The sequence below is a fragment of the Oxyura jamaicensis genome, chromosome 6 (assembly GCF_011077185.1).
Source record: "Oxyura jamaicensis isolate SHBP4307 breed ruddy duck chromosome 6, BPBGC_Ojam_1.0, whole genome shotgun sequence".
NCBI lineage: Eukaryota > Metazoa > Chordata > Aves > Anseriformes > Anatidae > Oxyura > Oxyura jamaicensis.
The window spans coordinates 16,402,191-16,420,642 of record NC_048898.1 but is presented as its reverse complement, the minus strand read 5'-3'; the positions used below and the strand labels follow the sequence as shown (position 1 = coordinate 16,420,642).

The following is an 18,452-nucleotide window of genomic DNA, read 5'->3' as shown; positions in this document are numbered from 1 at the left end:
CCAGACCTCCAGAGGTAAGTCATCTGTTAACTGATTCTTACTGTAGCACAGGTTTCCGAGTGAGTTACTAAACAAAGGACTGGCTTCAGGGGTAGCCCTAGACTGATAATAGAGAACTCATGGAATGTTCTTTCCCCATGCTTGGCTCCTACACTACTGCTGTTCCTAGCTGTACATCTGTCTGACTGTCTGATGCAATCTCAGATGAGGGGCCAGCAATAGATTGCCACTGTTTTAGAGTACACAGGTATTACAACTGCATCCTGCATAGGCAAAAATGGAGGGAAGAATGAACCTGAAATGTGAGCGCATTTTCTTCAAAATACTGCCAAACATTTCCAAAGAGAGGCAGGAATTCTCATGCACTGTATTCTCTGTAGCCTGAGTACTTTGTTACAGCCATCACAGAAATAATATTTTGCTTCTAGGACTTTTATCTGACCATGATGGAGGAGATAACAAATGTCTACGTAAATGAAGATCAAGAAAAAAACTTCAGACCAGACATCCAAGCACAGGCAAAGCCCCCAAGGATGAATAAGCCCAGAAGAGAGCTACCTGTGATGGAATACATTTATGAAAATCATCCTCCCTCTCACTGAGAGAAAAGCACCAAATAGTGGCTGGAACCAGAAATAACAGACACAATCCTTTTCCTGGACACTAGGGGCTACACAGCTGCATTTCATGAACAAGAATTTTCTCTTTGTGCATACAGGAAATTCTAGAGGACAGGACAAGGAGACTTTGCATGGGAAAGAACCTGTTTGAAATTATGCCTCTGAGATATGGAAGCAAAATGAGATTCCCCTCAATTGGGGGGTAACAAAGTGCTGCGGGAGAGGTGGTTTTGCTGTCCTCCTAAATTTAATGTATTTTAATAAAGAACATCTAAATCTTTGTAGTGACAGTAGAGTGAACAACTAGAGTGTTTGCTGGAGTCCTCATCATTCAGGTGCCTAAGCTCCTCATAGCTGCCTAGGAAGACATGAATGCACCCTTGTTTTCATTTTGCAGAAGGAGACTAGACTGTAAATGAGGTGAAGTGATAAGCCCAAGAAAACTGGAGGGAGTGAAGTTCCAGCTGCTGACTTTAGCCCCACGGATGGCAATTTCCCTTAGTTCTCAGCTAATCCTTACCTTCAGTGGTGTCTCACTCACGCTATTTTCTCTGTGCCCCTACAAAAGGTATTTCACCTGAGAGGTGAAGTGGAAAAGTTTATTCTCCTGTGATTTCAGTAAAAGCCACTATCCAGAGAAACTATCTCCTCTGCAGCCCCATCCTGATTCATGTGAGGATGCTGGGTACCACAGTGACAGGCAGGGTTGTGTTGGCAAGTGCATCAGGAAGAGAAAGGAGCTGTAGGGAAGGTGCTCCCAGCCCTTCTAGCTGGTGGAAAGGCTGGGCTGTGGAGTACCCTAGGAATGAAAGGGGCACCCAGGAGGAGGCAGGGGTCCCACCAAAGGGGCACAGCATTGAAAGTAGCCAGAGCTTCAGCCCATGAATGGAGGAGTGCTGTCCTCCAGGAGGGATGCTGCCCTGTCCTTCAGCCAGCTGTGGGCTGCAGGGCTGGCAGGGTTCCTCGCAGGCAGCAGCAGGAGTCCGGTGGTGAAGCAGGCAGGGCCCTTGCCCTGGGAAGGACAGCTCTTCTGGCAGTGACCTGCTCTGCAGTGAAGCAGTAGCTGCGGGGACTGCCCCAACCCAAAGAAAGCAGCAGCTCAAGGTCTCATAGATAGATTTTTGTTTATTGAGCTGTTAATGTACACATACCATACTGTCCAGCAGCAGAGCATGCTGCCCTTAGTGGGACACGTGCTGCAGGAAAAGCAGGCCATGGGCAGCCACAGGAGCCACATTTGTAAGCAACTTGGCGGTTCAGTGGGACTCCTGTGCTCAGTGAGCACACACACACACAGTCAGTGCAAGGGGCTGCAGAGTCACACACACACACAGCTTCCCTGTGACATGGCAGAGCAATTCTGGGAGGCTTTGAAATCATTGCTCTGTGTATGCACCCATGTTTGAAGAGCCTGGGACTTTGTAAGCTGTCTTCCTGGAGGTGCTGGGTAGGTGAGCCAACACTCCTGTCATTGGATTTAATAGGGGAGAGAAATATAGAGGACTAGACAGGCTAGGGAACACCACAGAGAGGTCTTGTGGCCTTCAGCGGGGAAGAGCACAGAGCTGGTAGAAGGGAGGAACATTTCCTGTTCCACTCAGTGTGGGGGTTATGCTGAGCTCCTCAGGCCTGAGGACAGCCTTCAAGGTGAAGTTCTGCAAGACAGTGGTCAGGAACAAGAATATCTCCATGCGTGCCAGGCCCTCTCCAGGGCATATTCGCTTCCCTGGAAGTAAACACGACAAATAGCGCTGAGCAGGTGCTGCTGTGTGGGTTGGAGTTTGTGCTAGGCCTATGTGCTGTGCAGCTTTATTTACTAGGTACAGCTAGTAAACAAAGCTAGTAAATAGCAGCAGGGAGGTGGCTGACTGGGAGCTTGGCTGGGTGTGTGAAAGAAGAACAGGAGAAGCCTTGAGTGTGGAGGAGACATCACGTGGAGAGGACAAGAGAGTGAGGTGACACAGCGTGGGTGAGAAAGCGGAGGGTTGGGGCTGTTGGTAGGTGAGTGGTTGCATGTAACCTACTGAAAGGTGCCCAGAAAAAGTGGAGCTGCCACAGAAAGACAGGTAGGTTAAGGATGGCTTCAGTGGTTGTGTATGAAGGTGACAGGTACTTTGGAAAGTGTGAGTGGCACCTGTTCATGCCATTACATCAGCTCCCAGTGGGAGTTCTGATAAGCCACGAGGTCCCCACAAGAGAGGGCAGATATGGGTGGGGAAGGAGCAGCAGGGAGGAGGTACACAGAGAGCAGCGAGCCCCAGGGAAGTAGTGGCAGCACCATGCGGGGAACAGGCATTATGGGGAAAAGCTGGGTGGTTCCCCCAGGGGAAGACAGCAGCTCCTGGGAGAGGAAGCCTGTGTGTTACCTGCTGAGAAGGGCATGAAGAGTTCACTCCTCCTAAAGGTGCCGTTCTCGTTCAAGAAATGTCCAGGGTTAAACTCATTTGGGTTTGGGAACTCCTTGCTGTTATACAGCACAGAACTGAGGACAGGGAAGATGGTGGTGCCCTGCAGTACGACAAGAAGAGCAGAACGTGAAGGGGAGGTGCGTTAGGTCACTTAATCCAACTGCCTGCCAAGTTAAGGCTGAGCTGACTAGTGCAATCCTCTCAGAGCCTTCAGCTGCCTTTTGGGACTCTCCCTTTGGAGAGGCAGATTTAGGGAGGCCCTGCTAGATGTCACAGCATAGACAGTTGTTCTGGCTGCCCCTCCTGTGTTCCCTTTCTGTTTCAGCCCATTTATCCTCGCCTTTCTCTGTTTTTTTGGGGGGGCACCCCACCTAATTCTTGTTTCTTAGTGTTTCACTATAATGAACTTGTACATGTACAATGTTCCTTCTTTTCTGTGAGCCCTGAAAAGCGAAAGCACGCAAGATTGTAGAAATGAAGCCATCTTCTCTTCTGACAATTTTCTCCTGCCGCCATCCTCTTTCTTCTTACTTTCTGAACAGCCACTGACTGGGGAACAGGATAAATAATCCAGAAGTGATGATAAAAGAGCACTTTGCTACAAGCTGGACAGTTCCCTGGGTCCTGCCTTTTGATTTTACACTGACAGATGAAAATCATAATGCCAACAGCCCACATGCTGCTGTTCCCCCAGTGTTCATGGTCCTTCAGAAGACAGGAAGTAACATGAGCATCACTGCAGTGGTCCAGATCAGGCCAGGCCATGGGCTGCCCTAGTCTATCAGCCTGCCTCTGGCAGTAGCCAACAATGATTGCCTCAATAATTGTGTAAGAACAGGGCAAACAGGTTCTACTGATTCATCTGAACATAAATACAGTTTCCATCATGTTTTGCCTTGGGGTCTCTTTGCTCTCAATACCCACAGACTGACTTTGCCTCCAAGGAGATGCCCAGGCTCCCCCAGATGGCGATGAGCAGTTCCATGGCTTTGCTGCCTTAGTGAGGAGACACTGCTCTATTTTTTTGTGAGCTCAGCATGTTTCTACTGATAGGTCAATCTGCAGAGCAAGTGAGCAGAGGTGTTGGGCAGACCTAGTGTTCCGGTCTCGGCCTGGGGGCAGCAACAAGGAATTGCAGGCATGCTACAGCAGCCTGGGGATTTGAGGAAAAAATCTTTATGAAGGCCCAGGTGATGACATGGTCAGGTCACAGCATTTCTAGCTTCTGGCTTGCAACTGACAGCCTGAGAGCAAGCATGCTACCACCTTGCTGCTGAACTTGAGGGAGCTTGCCCACTAACCTTGGGAATGAAATACTCTCTGAAGTAGATGTCTTTGGTCACAGCATGAGGGACACTCAAGGGGATGAGGGTGATGAAGCGCTGGATTTCATGGGCCACTGCATCTGTGTAGGGCATCTGGGTCCGGTCAGCCACACAAGGTCTTCGTGATCGTCCTACGACCCGGTCAATCTCTTCTTGAACTTTCTCTGTCAAGAGAAGCACAAACCATAAGATGGGTGAATAGAACCAAACCCACCCAAACTTGTTGTCCTAAGCTGTCCACAAACCTCATGGATTTGCTAGCAAATGATGAGAGCATTTATATTGATTTTGGTGTTGTCTGGAAAGCAGCTCCACTGCAGCCTGTGCAAAGAATGGTCTTATAACAGCCTTAGCTAAATAGGAGAGAGAAAGATGTGGACACAGCCAAGTCCCTGGCTGGTGAGGGGGTGCATTTGATGTTGATGGCCAGTGAAGCTGAGGGATGTGTAATGGCTCCTGCCCTGTTTTCAGTTAGGACAGTTATTCTTCCAAAACATAGCACCTTACCAGCTACTAGGAGGAAAAATAACTCTGTCCTAACTAAAACCAGGACATCCGCCAGGGGTATGAGCATACAAGGACTTTGCCCATTTAAGTAGAATACGAGAGAAGAAAAGTTGAAAAGGCAGTAGCATTAGATCTGTGTCCATCCCAGGGGAATGGCTAGAGAAGAGATCATAGACTGGTACCTTGTATCTCTGGGTATTTGAGAAGAAGCAGAAACCCGTATCTTAAGGTGGTGCTAGTTGTCTCAGTTCCACCAATGAACAAGTCAAAGGCTGTGGTTATCAGGTTCTTCAAGTGGAAGCTGGAATTGGGATGGTCTTTTTCCTAGAGAAAAGGCTGGGTTATTTCTCTAGTTGAACTGAGAAAGAGGCCCTTTCTTGTGTCATCCTGGGCCCTACTTTCAATCCAGAGCTGTTGCATTTCTCTGAGAAGGTGTGGCAGCCATGTGGGATACTTCAATGCTATCTTTGTGCAGTAAACAAGACCCCAGAGCAGCCTTCTTTGAAGCTTTACACTGTATATTATATATATATAGCTGTCTGCTTGCTGTTGTTGTGCCAACTGCTTTCCAGTGCAAGAGCTGCAAGACCAGCCTGCAAATGCCCCTGTGTTTTGGTGCAAGCAGTTGTAGGTCTTGGTGTCCAAGCAGCTGTGGGTAGTGACTGCAGAGTGTGCAGTCCACCAGCTGTAAGCTCTAGCACAGGCAACATCAGGGGTATTGTCAGTGCCTTTCCACTTGCACAGACCAGTTGCCTGGGTTCAGTACTCACAAGGGGCTATCCCAATATTTGTATTATTTAGGAGAAGGAAGGGGTGTTTGGGGATGAGCTGGGGCTGTATGCTCACTCCTTACCTCCTGCATTTTGCTGAGAAAGCAGTCAATGAAATCCTGAGGAGAGCTGGGATCCAGGGAGGCTTGGTGCGTCTTCACTTCCTCTGCTACAAAGGCTTTTACAGCATCAATTTCTTTGAATATGTTGTTGTGTGGGCCAGGGAAGTAATCCAGGATCTCTGGGAACATCTGGTATAGCTGGAAGGAAAGAAAGAGGAGGTCTTAGTAGGAATCTCAGAAGCGGAGAAAAAGAGTGGTTAGGACTAGGGAGAAGCTGCACTTAGCTGGCAAAACCAGCTGCATTTGCAAGGGTGTTTCTTGCTCTTGAGCAGCAGAACATTGATGGGTCCTGGTTTGAAGGTTGAAGTGAGACTTCATTGGGAGGGAAGCCTCCTGGTCCCCCGGGAGAATGTCACCACTGAAATGGTTGCAGAAGCTACCTGTCCCCAGAGGGAGCTGAGCATCTCAAAGATGTTGTTCATGTTGTTCATCAGGGACAGGAACTTCTCGTCTTTATAGTCGTATCGTTTCCCAAAGATAATGGAGCATATGACATTGGAGATGGTGCAGCTCAGCATAAATGTTGGGTCGAAGGGCATTTCTGTGGGTTCAGAAAAGTTACAAGCCATTAAAAAAAAATCACAAAAAAAGGCAAAACCTAAAAACCTACAGCTACCATGGGTAACCTAACCTCTGGTGGTTACTGGAAACTCACAGGTTAGTGGAAACTCACAGTCCCTTATTGACACAGCAAGGTTCTTCAAAAAGTACAGTACATGATCATGGAATTATTAACTGCTTTGTAACAAGGGACAGCTGCTGCGAGGACCAAATGCATGGGAACATCAATTCACAGAATCACAAAATGGTTGTCAGACCTCTGGAAATCTTCTTGTCCAACCCCTTCTAGAACCACTTGCCCAGGACCATGTTCAGACAACTTCTGAATACATCTAAGGATGGAGACTCCACAACTTATGCTTAAGAATGTTGCCTCCCTAAATGCAGTCTTTTTTTTTTTAATTATTTTTTTTCTTTTTTTCTTTTTTTTCAAATATAAGCTATATTAAAAATAGACTATACTCTTTGTTTTTCTGAGCTCTTCAAGCAAGTGTTCAGCTTCCTCCTGTATCCTCTCTTCAATGCTCCTCTTCCCCATCCCGAAGTTGCGCAGAGTGGTGAGAGCAAACCGACGGACATGTAACCACCCCTCGTTGTTGCTGAAAATAATGCCTGCAGAGGAAAAAGAAAGAACGAAGACCTGACTTTGGTGTGCTGGATGTAAGATGAATGGAGACTCATGTTGACAGTGAATCCTAGCCCTGTAGATAGCACTGACATAGCATCATAGAGTACTGTGGTCTGGAGACAACCTCTGGAGGTCCTGTAATCCAGCTGCCTGCTTTTGGCCTTCTCCAGCACATCCCCAACCTCCTTGTGAACAATTCATCCCTCACATCCACACAGACTTTCCTGTGCTGCTGCCTGAGGCTGTTGCTGCTTGCCTTTCCACTGTGCATCAGTGAGATAAATCGAGCCCCATTTCTCAGAAATCCTCTTTGGGTGGTGGAAGCCAGCAGTTGCAGGCTGCCCTGCCTGCCGCTCTCCAGGTGGGACCCCCCCCCCATGTCACACAGTCTGCCCTCGTGCATGGCGTGCCCCATGCATACCCTGCCACACTTGTTCTCAGCCCTTCCCTTAGCCTCAGGAGGTGCTCAGTCAGTGAACATACCTAATCCTTTGTTACCCCGGTCTCCCACTGGCATCCTTCCTCTGGCAGCAAACTCATCCCCACGATCAATCAAGGCTTCTTTTACCACATCATGTCCACACAGCACCACCACTGGATCAGAGCCCAGGTGCACTGTGAAAACTGGCCCGTACTCTTTGCTGAGCTGTCAAAATGTAAGAGAGAATGCAGCCATGTAGAGAGGAGGAGTTGTAAAGTGACCACACTGCTGCGTTCTTCTGCAGGCAGTGCAGCCTCACAGACCAGCAGGGTTAAGATCTAGTCCTCTCGTGACAAATGTCAGTCAGCCATCAGATCCTAAACAAGGGTGAGAGTAGTGGCGGGGAGGGGGAGGAGGAAGGGGGGACAGGACAGACACGGGCAACAGCTGAGATCCCCATGGCTTTTCTGCTCCTCTGGGATGGGCAGTCATCAGGCTATAGCCACATGTTTTCCCCATGCACAGAGCACACACACTTCTCACCCGGAGAAGAAACCAAGGGGAAAAAGAGAGTCCTTACCTTCTCAAGGGTTTTGGATAAGTCCTTTGGTTGCACCTGCAGCAGATTCCCTAGGATGGGAAGAGGAGCTGGTCCTGGAGGCATCTTCCCCTTTCCAGACCGGATTTTCCATCTTGCTACGTTGAGCAGGCAAACAACACAAACCAGGAGGACAACAGATGCCACCCCCAGCAGCTCCATTTTCCAGGTGGAGGAGAACTTGCAAGGCTCAGGAGTGATTGAGTCGGGCTGCCAGATCCTGAGCTTATATACTGAAGTGCTCTGCTCTGTTAGGTCAACATCACGTTTTTGATCACGTGGCTGAGTTATCCAATGTTACTAGTCAATCATTTGAGACTGCCGTGTTGCGAAACCAGCACTGAACTTCTCCAAAGTTAATTGGTCATTAACGACACACCTTCTCTCAAGCAACTGCAGAGGCAAACAGAGATTAAGTTTAAAATGTGCTCATAAGACTCGATTTGTTTCACTTGAACTTCATTGTTACGGAGATAATAGTATGGGCGTTCAGCTCTTTCTCAGCCTGGGCGTTCCACTTGAGGTGCTCCCAGAAATTTGCTGTTGTGAGAGCATCTTCCGTGTACCTCGGTGCCATGTGGGTTTCCTATTCTTCAGCGTTGTTTGCATTAGTTCTCAGTAGGGACAGCCATCCCTGCTTGTTTCTGAAGGCTTCCTGGTGCTAGCAGGGGAGGTCACACTGCAGGCAGAGTGCTGAACACACCGATGTGTTGTCTTGTGAGCACAGCAACTGCCTCAGTTTATCTCCCTAGGGGATGGTATGGCCTCACAAGAGAGGAAAGAATAAAATATCCACCTATACAAACAGAAAGGTCTCCAGGCATGGTGATAGACAACAAAGGGCCTGCTAGAAGAGAGACATATGAAAAGGGACCTTGGGACTCTGACCTCTTCAAGCTCTTGTAAAGGAGAGAAAGAGGGAGATGAGGAGGTAGAGAAGAAAGAAATCAAGATCTTGAGAGGGCTTCTAGGGAATGGGCTCCCAGGCTGAGAAAGAGCTGAACCTGTGAGAGATTGTGTATAGGTTAGTGCAAACTGAGAACTAGCCTTGCAGTTGCAAAGACAAAAAAACCCACCCAACCTACTTCTGGAATGTGGTATCAACAAAACAAGTCGTTCTTTTGTTAACGTCTGATGGGTGCACCCTCAGCAGGTCTGTGGGTGATGCCAGCTGAGTGGTGCAGTGGACACTCTAGAGGGAAGGGATGCCATCCAGAGGGACAATGACAGGCTTTGAGAGGTGGGTCCATTTAAGTCCTGGGAAGTTCAACAAGGCCAAGTGCAAGGTCCTGTGCCTGGGCTGGGGCAATTCCAAACACCAGAGCAGACTAGGTGGTAAACAGGTTGAGAGCAGCCCTTTGGAGAATAAGTTGGAAGTACCAGTGTATGGAAATCTTGACATGAGCTGGCAATGTGCACTTGCAGCACAGAAATCCAGTAATCTCCTGGGCTGTCTCAGGAAATGTGGCCAACAGGTCAAGGGAGGTGATTCTCCCTCTCTATTCTGCACTCATGAGAGCCCACATGGAGTACTGCGTCCAGCCTTGGGGGCTCCCAACACAAGGGAGACATGGACTTGTTGGAATGGGACCGGAGGAGGGCCATGGGGATGATCAGAGGGCTGGAGCACCTCTCCTGTGAAAATTTGGGGTTACTTAACCTAGAGTAGAGAAGGTTCCAGGGATGCCTTTTCCACCTTCTAGTACTTAAAGGGGGTTCACAATAAAGATGGAGAGAAACTCTTTACCAGGGTGTGCAGCAATAGTACAAGAGGTAATGGTTTTAAACTAAAAGATTTAGAGTAGATCTAAGGAAGAAATTTCTCATGATGAAGGTGGTTGGATAGTGGAACAGGCTGCCCAGAAAATCTGTGACTCCTGCAAGTTGACAGATCTCATCCAGTGAGGTTATCGGATGGGTGACTTGGTGGGAGTTAGCTGAGGGCCCAGGTGAACTGGATGCTTGGTTGGAGTGTGCTGGGTTTGCGGTTCAGCAGCACATTCATGTAAGTTTTGCTCAGAGATACTACTGAAGGTCTCCACCCCTTGCAAAAATTTCAGTTGCTTACCTATGAGTTTTTAAGTCATCCTTGCTCTCTAACATAGGTGCAATAATTTGCTTATCTTAATCAAATATTTTTATATTTTTATCTTTACTTGTTTTTCTTTTTTAAACTCATTTCTTTTTTCATAGACTGGTACCTGATCATTGCCAACAAGTTCAACCTAGTTTTTGATCTTCTGATCTCATCTGCTGCATCAGCTCAGGCCTTGCCAGGGCAGTTCATGGAAGTTCATTTGTGTCTAAGGACATCTAGCCAGTGACAGTGGAGTTCACGGGAGTTCGCCCTGCCGCATGTGGCCTCTCTACTGCTAGTTCATGACTCCCTCACCTTTTCTGTAAAGTTCTTCTGTTCCTGGGAGGAAGGGTTCACTTCTCAGCTCTGCCTCACAGTTTGTATACTTTAGGCAAAATATTCCCCAATAGGAATACTTTCAAGGTTTCTCTTTCTCTCTCTCTCTCTTTTTTTTTTTTTTTTTTTTAAATCAAGATGAAATCAGTGTATTCCAAATATCCCCACCCCCCCGGCAGACACACTGAGGATTTACAAGGCAGGAAAACTCAGAAGACTAGTCACGCTGACCTTTCCCCTTTCCCTGAGGGAAGCCATGGGCCTTTTCATGTTGCAATAGTGTCCAAGTGGCACTATTTTGTGGGTGCTTGCTTCTATTTGCAGAAGCCATGAGTATGCAGGGGTGGTTGTTCCTCTCCATCCATGTGAAAGTCCAGGGAAGCCAAGCTCAAAGCCCGTCTCTCCATCTTCTCCAGGAACTTTGTCTTAAATCCTTTGGAGGCAGGTGTTTGGGATTTTCAAATAAAAGGCTAACAGTGTTGTAGTTTTGCCTTTTCTTTCTAAAATAAAGCTCAAGCTTGAAGAAAGTATCATCACTGTGCAGAATCTCTTGCAGGCTTGCTGTCTGCTCCTTTTCTTCTTGGACCTTGGTTCAGAAGGCGACACTGCCAGTGCCATCCCTGCCCACTGTGCAGCCAGCACTCCTCTTCCACAGGATGCTCTGTGTGGATATCCCTGCTGTCTGCAGATGCCTTTTGGCTTCTGGGGGCAGTGTGTCAACTGTGGTACACCTCTGTGCACAGCTGCTCTGCACAATGCTACAGGCTGTAGCCTTGGCTCTCGTCTTCAAAGAGGTTGGGTGGACAGTCTTTTATTTAGTGTGAAGGTGAGGAGATCATCTCTGGGGTTTGGCATCTCAAGCCGAGGGGATATGGCAGTGCTGTGTACCCCTCCTTCAGCTGGTACCAGAGTCCCAAAGGTCCAAAGGTTTGCTTTAGTAGAGCCACATGTGGTAAACAACGTGGTAGTATTCTCTCAGCCCTTTTCACTGCTTTGATGAAAAAAAAAAATGTTAGGAGGAGGTGATTTTCCTAACAGATATCCCAGGAATATTTTAGTTTGCTGGGGTCTGGATAGCCTGTAGAGATGTGTGCCTCACCTACCTTCACCCTGTGCACATGCGGTTTTTGGCAGTCTTGGGGGTAGCTAAATGTATAGTTAGAGCTGGGTTATTGTTGTAAAGTGTGATAACTAGCAAATAGACCAGGAAGCGGTTTGGGAGGAAGAGAGATATGTATGTTTCCTCTCAGCCAGGCTGCTTTCCACTTCCTATAACAACTTCTTCCAAAAATATTTCATTTCCTCAGATTTCACTTGTTTCACTTGCCTCCCATCTCCACGTCGTAGAATCATTCAAGTTGGAAAAAGCCTCTAAGATCACCTAGTCCAAGGTTTATCATCCAACATGGCTGTCAAGTGTGTGTGTGTGTGTAGAAACTGGGGAAGGGAACTTAACTGAAACTGTTCTCAGCACAGGTATTGCTGTGGTGAGTCTACAGCACTCCAGGTGTTTTTTCAAATAGAGTTGTTCTTCAAGTACCTGTAAATATTTTTCCTATTGGCATAAACAAACTATTGTCAAGTTAACATTTAATGAAAACTGCCTCTCTAACTCCAAAGTACTTTATTTATTTGGTTTCTTTATCCTAATTATCAGCAAGTAATCCAGTCAAGTAGAGCATTCAGGTGTTCACAGTGGCTGTGAGACTTGGGCAAGGTTTCTTGGCACACCTCTCCATATGACATCAGTTTCTACGGAGATCACAGGTTTATAGAACAGTCCACATTAGAAGGGACTTTGAAAGATCATCTGGACCAGCCTTTTGTGGAAAAGGGTGCTAGGTGAGGATGAAGCTTCCCTCCCTGCCAAAGTCCAATTGTTTTCCCCAGTGCCCCTCCACCATGGCTGCCCAGTGCCCAGGAGGTGTTGGGGAGAGCACAACGGGTTCATGAGTGCTGCTCAAAAGCAGGCAGCCTGTCAGGATCCATTCCCTCAATTCGAGCTGTGCAAAGCTGCTGAGAAGGTCTTGTGCTTTGTGGAGCAGTACTTTTAGTCTGAGCACAGTAGGGCTGGCACATGGCAAGGGGACAACTGTATGTGTGAGGGTGTGAGATGCATGGCAGTTATGGGCAGGCAGTGGGTACTGGCAGGCAAAACATTCCCTGGGATCACGGAGGTTCACCCTTATCTGTGTTTCTGGCCCATCTTATGCTTCCCAAAGGAAACCAATCAGCTTCTGAGGGTGAATGTCCCACAGACTGTATGCTCCTGTCACCCAACAGCCTGCCCTGGAACAGTCCTGCAGCTGTCCCCACACAAGCTGCACTGCAAACAGGGCTGGCAGTCCAGTGCTGGGAGTATTCAAGGGCAATCACCTCTTTTTGCTTGTGCAAAGCTCCCTGAGCTTCCTAGTTTTCCAGAGGTTTCATATGGAGCGTTGCTCTGTGCTTACATGTCAGTACCCTGTGTCTAGCATTTGAAGCAGTGGCACCTTTAAAAGAGAAAAACAGCATGGACACTTGGATTTTTGCACTTATGTGGTGTAATAAGTAATCAAAGCAGCAGTAGGGTACATGGGGAAAAGAAGGCACATCTCCTGGATGGGCACGTCTCCTGGATTCTTCCAGTGATGGGAAGAACTCAGGGTGAGAAAAGGAGTTTGAAGGCCCTTCTGAGGCTCCAGAGTAAATTGCACGCATGAGCCACTCTCAGCTCTGTGATATGAACACAAACGCATCTCTTGATGTAAGCTCTGCTCCTACCCTGTGGTTTGCTGGAAGGGGTGCAGACAGACTGACAAATTCAAAGCCAGGTGAGAGCAATAGAAAGTGTTAAACTGCTGGGCTGGGTCCACCTGGACATGCCAGGAATTGGTGGTCCCAGCTGGCTCCACAACTTAAAAGGCCAGACTAGAAGCAGGTGCTTCATGGTCCTCAGCAGGAGAGCAGGATGGGTGTTGTAGGGCAGGCTAGGCCTGTGTCTGGAGCTCTGCTCTTCTGGGGGTTGCTTGGTCCCTTTGCTTTGGTTGTGGGGGCTCGGGATAGCTTTTTTGCTGACCCCAGCCTGCTGGCTTGTGGTCAAGATAGCTTGCAGCTCACCTTACCCCTGGGCTGGGAAGGGAATGTTTCCTTTGTGCTGACTGCTTGGGGTAAGTGAGAGCGATGTCAAGGGGTTTTCTGGCTGCTGCTGTCTTTAAACAGTGCAGAGGTATGGCTGGAATGAGAAGAAAAGGGCTGGCTTTAATGTGAAGTGCTAACAGCTTCAGTGCTTTGTGTGTGTGACTTGGGAGCTGATTAAAAGACCCCTCAGTCAGGTGTTGAGGTGGAGTGATGTGCCAGGACCTAGGTGGCCATGGCTGCTGGGTTATCTCATGTGCCTCTGCTGGTGTGGACCCTAATGCAGGCTCAGACCCTGTCTCCTACAGAAAGCTGAGGTTATAGCAAGCCACTGTCTTTGGTGTGGCATGCTAAAGCCCCCGCTGCTGTCTCCTTTTCCCCTAGACACTGAGGGGAAGGCGCATGCCCTGCACAATGACTCTGGCTGTGGGCTCTGGGTTTCATGGGCTCCAGATGGCTCCAAGAAAGTGTCCGTCTCCTACACCAGCTGTTACGTCTTTGAATGGGTGAGTGACCCCAGGGACCCTGCCGGGGCTGTGGTTACTGCTGCTATGGCTGCCCTGACTGGTGTGGTTTTCCCCCAGGATGGCAATTACCTCATGATTGTGGGGCTCGAAGGCACAGATGTGGATGGGCAAAGGGTTCTTCATGAAGAGAAGCTGCTCAGGTGCCCTGTGGACCTTCCTGGTAAGACTCTGACAACTCCTTAGGAAACCCTGCCTGTGCCTTGTGGCTCTTCCTAGTCAGCCTGGGGCTGGGAAGGGGAACTCACTGCTGCACAGGAGACTCCCTGGGGAAGGATGTGGATGCAGGAGCCCAGCTTGCTGGGGACTTGTACCTCAGCAGGCTTCCACACTAGCTCTGGGCCATGTGTTTGACTCTCACCTGAGTCCATGAAACTTCCCTTGACTTATACGCAAAGTCACCAAGAAAACTTACACAAGCGTCCTCTGTGTCTTTGTGTGGGCCCCCCCCCCCCCCCGTTCTGTGCTCTTGCTGAAAACTCATGCTACTTCTTGCAGCCCTGGATGCCCCAAGCAGCAGTGTCTGCTCTGCTGTCCGCAGCCAGGACCGGCTGCCCTGTGCCTCCTTGCCTGTCAGCCGGGGAGACTGTGAAGCACGGGGCTGTTGTTACAACCCCAGGGACAGGGTGAAGACTTGCTACTACGGTAACACAGGTAAGTGTAGGTCCCTGTCCTCCCCTCCTGGAGGAGCTGCTGGCTGGGAAGCCTCCTTTCCTTGGCAGAGCAGGATTGGTGCATACCTGGCCCACATGAGGCGTAGGGTTGTGTTTTTGGCTGTCAAGGATACTGCCTCATGGAAGTGAGGCAACAGAGCTGGGTTTAGGGCCAGTGTTACTGTTGGACATGAGTCTATAGAGCTGACTGCAGTTGCACCTTGTTGTGCTCAGCGTGTGCTTTGGGGATTAGAGGCAGGAGAACCTGCAGTACTTGCTGCTCTTGTCTCTGCTGTAATGTTCAGGGCTGCTTCTCCCTGAACTGAAAACAGTTTTCCTCCAGTGACAGCTCACTGCACACCAGATGGCCAGTTTTCCATTGCTGTCTCTCGGGATGTGACCCTGCCACCTGTTATCCTGGACTCTGTGCATCTGGCCAGTGGACCAAGTGCTGGCTGCACTCCTGTAGTGAAAAACAGTGCCTTTGTTGTGTACCAGTTCCCACTTTCTGCCTGTGGCACTACTTTTCAGGTAAGAGCTGCAGCTGTCACCAGGCAGGACTGCATGCTTCAGATAGACCTGGAGAAACCTGATGTAGCTTTGGCTATTTAGTGGGCATCCTACAGGCTTCTGGAGGCCAAACACTGTTCTCTGGCCTGGCTTTACTGCAGCCACAGTGCCTGGTCTGTCATTGCAGGTCACTGGAGACCATGCTGTGTATGAGAATGAGTTGGTGGCATCCAGGGATGTGAAGACTGGGAGCCTTGGCTCTGTCACTAGGGACAGCACTTTCAGGTAACACTCCAGAGCTGGGACTGCTGCTATGTGCAGCCTTCTTGGAGAAGTTCTTGCAAGTTCTGAGCTCACAACAGGGACACTGGAGTAGGGTAGGGACTGGTGTGTCCCTGATTAGAGGGGGTAAAGCTGGTGCTGATCAGTGACACTACAGATTCCAATATGAACTCCAGAGAACCTTTAGTAGGTAAAAGGAAGTGTTGGTGGGGAGACTGGGGATATAACTAACCTAAGTAGATAATTAGGTTGCAGCCTTGGAGAAAGGCAGATAGGCAGTGGTGTCAGAGTGAACTTGCTTGACTTGAGGTGTGTTCCTGTCCCACCAGGCTACATGTCCGCTGTAGTTACTCAATCACTGGGAGCTTCATCCCCCTGAGTGTTCAGGTCTTCACACTGCCACCACTCCCTGCTGTGTCCCAGCCTGGTCCTCTGTCCTTGGAACTGCGTGTTGCTTCAGGTAGGAGGTCCACAGTACTTGCTCTGGCTTCTTGGGGTGGGACTCTGGTCTTCCCTGGGTAATAAGGAACTCTTAATGGATGGATCATGGTACTGCTCTTCCCCTGCCCCACTGGGGACTTAGAATGTCCTTCATAGTTATATCATTGTCTGATTATTCCTGCTCTAAAATGACCCTTGTTTCTTCTCTCCCAGATGAAAGTTATAGATCCTACTACACTGACAGTGACTATCCTGTTGTGAAGGCTCTGAGAGACCCCATTTATGTTGAAGTTAGAATCCTTCAGAGAACAGACCCTGACCTGGTTCTGGTTCTGCACCACTGCTGGGCCACTCCAAGTATCAATCCCCACCAACAGATGCAGTGGCCTGTCTTGGTGGATGGGTAAGTGGATTGTAAATAGCTTTGGGGATTGGGGAATTATATGCATTTCTAATTTTCTGGCCCCTTTCTTAGGTGCCCTTATGCAGGGGACAACTATCAAACACAGCTGGTGCATCTGAGTATTGCCTCAGGACTCCAGTTCCCATCTCATTACCAGCGTTTCACCCTCTACACATTTGCCTTTGTGGACTCCACTTCCCAAGAGATGCTCTCTGGGCTGGTAAGATGGTGTATTAGTTGTCTAGCTTCTTCCTGAGCAAGTAATATGTGAACAATAAAAACCCCTTCATGTCTGAGACTCTTCTTGTCCTTTTGGTACCTGGGAGGGATCTGGACTGAATGTCATTAACTCCATAATACTTAAGTGATGTTCACCAAATCCAATTGAACAGGTATGGAGTAGCCTAGAAACAGGGAGGTCAGCTCATGTAGCTGACCCAAATCAGTTGAAGGGATATTTAGTACTACATGGCAACATGCTCAGGAATGAAAACTGGACGGATTTTTCTAATTATGCTACTGCTTAAACACTGGCTGGACTTCCCTCCTGCTGTGGGAAGGGGTGTGTGAGGAATTGCTTTTGTATCACCTGTCATTTAGCTTTTTCTCTGCTCCCACTTCCTTCACTTACTAATTTTAATCTTTTTCCTCTTAAGCCACAAGCTTTCTTGGTTCTGCTCTGCTGCTTCTCTCCCTGTCCTGCTGGGTGAGTGAGTGGTATGTGGGTGCTTAGCTGCTGATCAGATCAATGTACCACACTGAGATCTGTCCACAGATACTGGGTGATTCAAGACCATGTCCCCTTTCTAGGTGTTCCTGCATTGCAGTGCCTCAGTGTGCCACCGGTCTGTGCAGGAGTCCTGCACCACCACTTGTCCTGCTGGAGCCAGTAAGTGTCCTATCCTTACTGCATCCCCATCCAGAGGGGCAGCAGGGGTCTGGGCTCCCAGCTGGTGGGTAGGGCACAAGTGCTATGGGCTAGATACCTGGTACAGCTTAACAGGCCCTTTCTGCTCCTTTCCACTGAGAAAGGGCTCTTGCCCTCATGCCAAAAAGGTAGGGGGTCTTCAGTCTCTGAACTCTGTTCTGACTCATGGCAGGCTTGGCCATGTGGTGAGAAGCTGAAGGTCAGCACACTTTGTCCAGCTCAGGGCTTAGACATCCTGTCACCTAAAACTTTCCTTTTATTCCACAGGAGGTAAAAGGAGTGCTGAGCACAACTTTCAGGATGGTGCCTCCCGTGTCTCCAGTAAAGGCCCTGTTATTTTCCTCCAGAACAAGCTAAGACAAGAAGCTGCTGTGGATAGCCTCAGTAAGTGTGTAGCACAGCACATCCAGGCTGGGTAAGAGGCTGTTTCTCTCTTGACCAGGGCTTTGTTTCCCCTACAGGAGCAGCTGTGCTTGCTGCAGCCCCCTGGGCTCTTGGCTTTGCTGCTGTGGCAACTGTGGTGGTGTTTGTGGCTGTTGTGCTGAGGTGGAGGAAGGTGCCTGTAACACATGAAGTCAATGCACTGCAATAAAGTGGCTTCCAAACACTCAGTCTGTGCCTGTGGGACTCCTGCCTGGTCTGGGGCATGAGGAATGGAACAGGGATAAGGCCTGGATGTAGATTTTTTTAAGACAAAAATGAATCTTATGTCTGTGAGGGCTTTCCAAATGCTCTTTAGATAAATGCATCTCACTTTCTGGCTGTTCTGCTCTGGGACTGGTGTTAACTCTCCTCCTGTCAAGAAGGAGCCCCTGTCACATACCCTGGGAAGCTGCAGGCTGAACCAGGAATGATGCTGGGTAGGGTCTGTTTCTGTCAGTGGCTGAGCTAGCCTTTAAAAGTACTTACCAAAGTACTTATCTTGGTTCCTCTCAAAGACTAAGTATGACTGCTATGAAACTAATGCAAAGCAGATTCTGTATGTGCTGTCTTCTGGGGGGCATGTAGAGCAGCTATATGGCTATAAGGAGGGCTATCCTTTTTAAGATGTCTTTATTTTTTTTGCAGTAAACTGCTCTCCCCTGCCACCTCGAGGACAAGATAGTAAATGCTCGGCCTTGCCGCCTTTTAAACTCTAGTCAGGACAAGAGCAGATGATGTTCTCCTCCAAATTGTTTTGTGGGAGTGAGCGGGTGATATCACAGGCTGGAGAAATTATCA

General features: G+C 48.7%; 2 protein-coding genes across 2 annotated transcripts; one reads left to right on the top strand and one right to left on the bottom strand.

Annotated features, from left to right (window-relative positions):
• Positions 1–2,067: 2,067 nt before the first annotated feature.
• Positions 2,068–8,188, bottom strand: LOC118169126 (cytochrome P450 2C19-like). The gene is made up of 9 exons (XM_035330121.1): positions 7,943–8,188; positions 7,425–7,587; positions 6,776–6,925; positions 6,133–6,293; positions 5,714–5,890; positions 5,043–5,184; positions 4,330–4,517; positions 2,987–3,128; positions 2,068–2,346 (listed from the first exon to the last, which is right to left on the bottom strand). Exons 1-9 carry the CDS (start codon positions 8,120–8,122, stop codon positions 2,165–2,167), a joined length of 1,485 nt encoding a protein of 494 aa, XP_035186012.1. The 5' UTR covers positions 8,123–8,188; the 3' UTR covers positions 2,068–2,164.
• Positions 8,189–13,294: 5,106 nt separating this feature from the next.
• Positions 13,295–17,842, top strand: ZP4 (zona pellucida glycoprotein 4). Its single transcript, XM_035330817.1, has 12 exons — positions 13,295–13,522; positions 13,875–13,996; positions 14,075–14,177; positions 14,513–14,668; positions 15,011–15,198; positions 15,365–15,462; positions 15,789–15,919; positions 16,114–16,303; positions 16,376–16,523; positions 17,114–17,192; positions 17,499–17,615; positions 17,693–17,842. Exons 1-12 carry the CDS (start codon positions 13,324–13,326, stop codon positions 17,821–17,823), a joined length of 1,662 nt encoding a protein of 553 aa, XP_035186708.1. The 5' UTR covers positions 13,295–13,323; the 3' UTR covers positions 17,824–17,842.
• The last annotated feature ends 610 nt before the right edge of the window (positions 17,843–18,452 follow it).

Excerpts from the sequence above, each read along its gene's own strand:
- LOC118169126 (XM_035330121.1), bottom strand. The coding sequence starts at position 8,122 with ATGGAGCTGCTGGGGGTGGCATCTGTTGTCCTCCTGGTTTGTGTTGTT. Across the intron at positions 6,926-7,424 it reads CCGGGGTAACAAAGGATTAG|GCATTATTTTCAGCAACAAC; the intron begins GTATGTTCACTG and ends TTTCCTCTGCAG. Across the intron at positions 4,518-5,042 it reads CAAATACCCAGAGATACAAG|AGAAAGTTCAAGAAGAGATT; the intron begins GTACCAGTCTAT and ends TTCTCTTGACAG.
- ZP4 (XM_035330817.1), top strand. The coding sequence starts at position 13,324 with ATGGGTGTTGTAGGGCAGGCTAGGCCTGTGTCTGGAGCTCTGCTCTTC. Across the intron at positions 14,669-15,010 it reads TTGCTACTACGGTAACACAG|TGACAGCTCACTGCACACCA; the intron begins GTAAGTGTAGGT and ends GTTTTCCTCCAG. Across the intron at positions 17,616-17,692 it reads AGCTGCTGTGGATAGCCTCA|GAGCAGCTGTGCTTGCTGCA; the intron begins GTAAGTGTGTAG and ends TTTCCCCTACAG.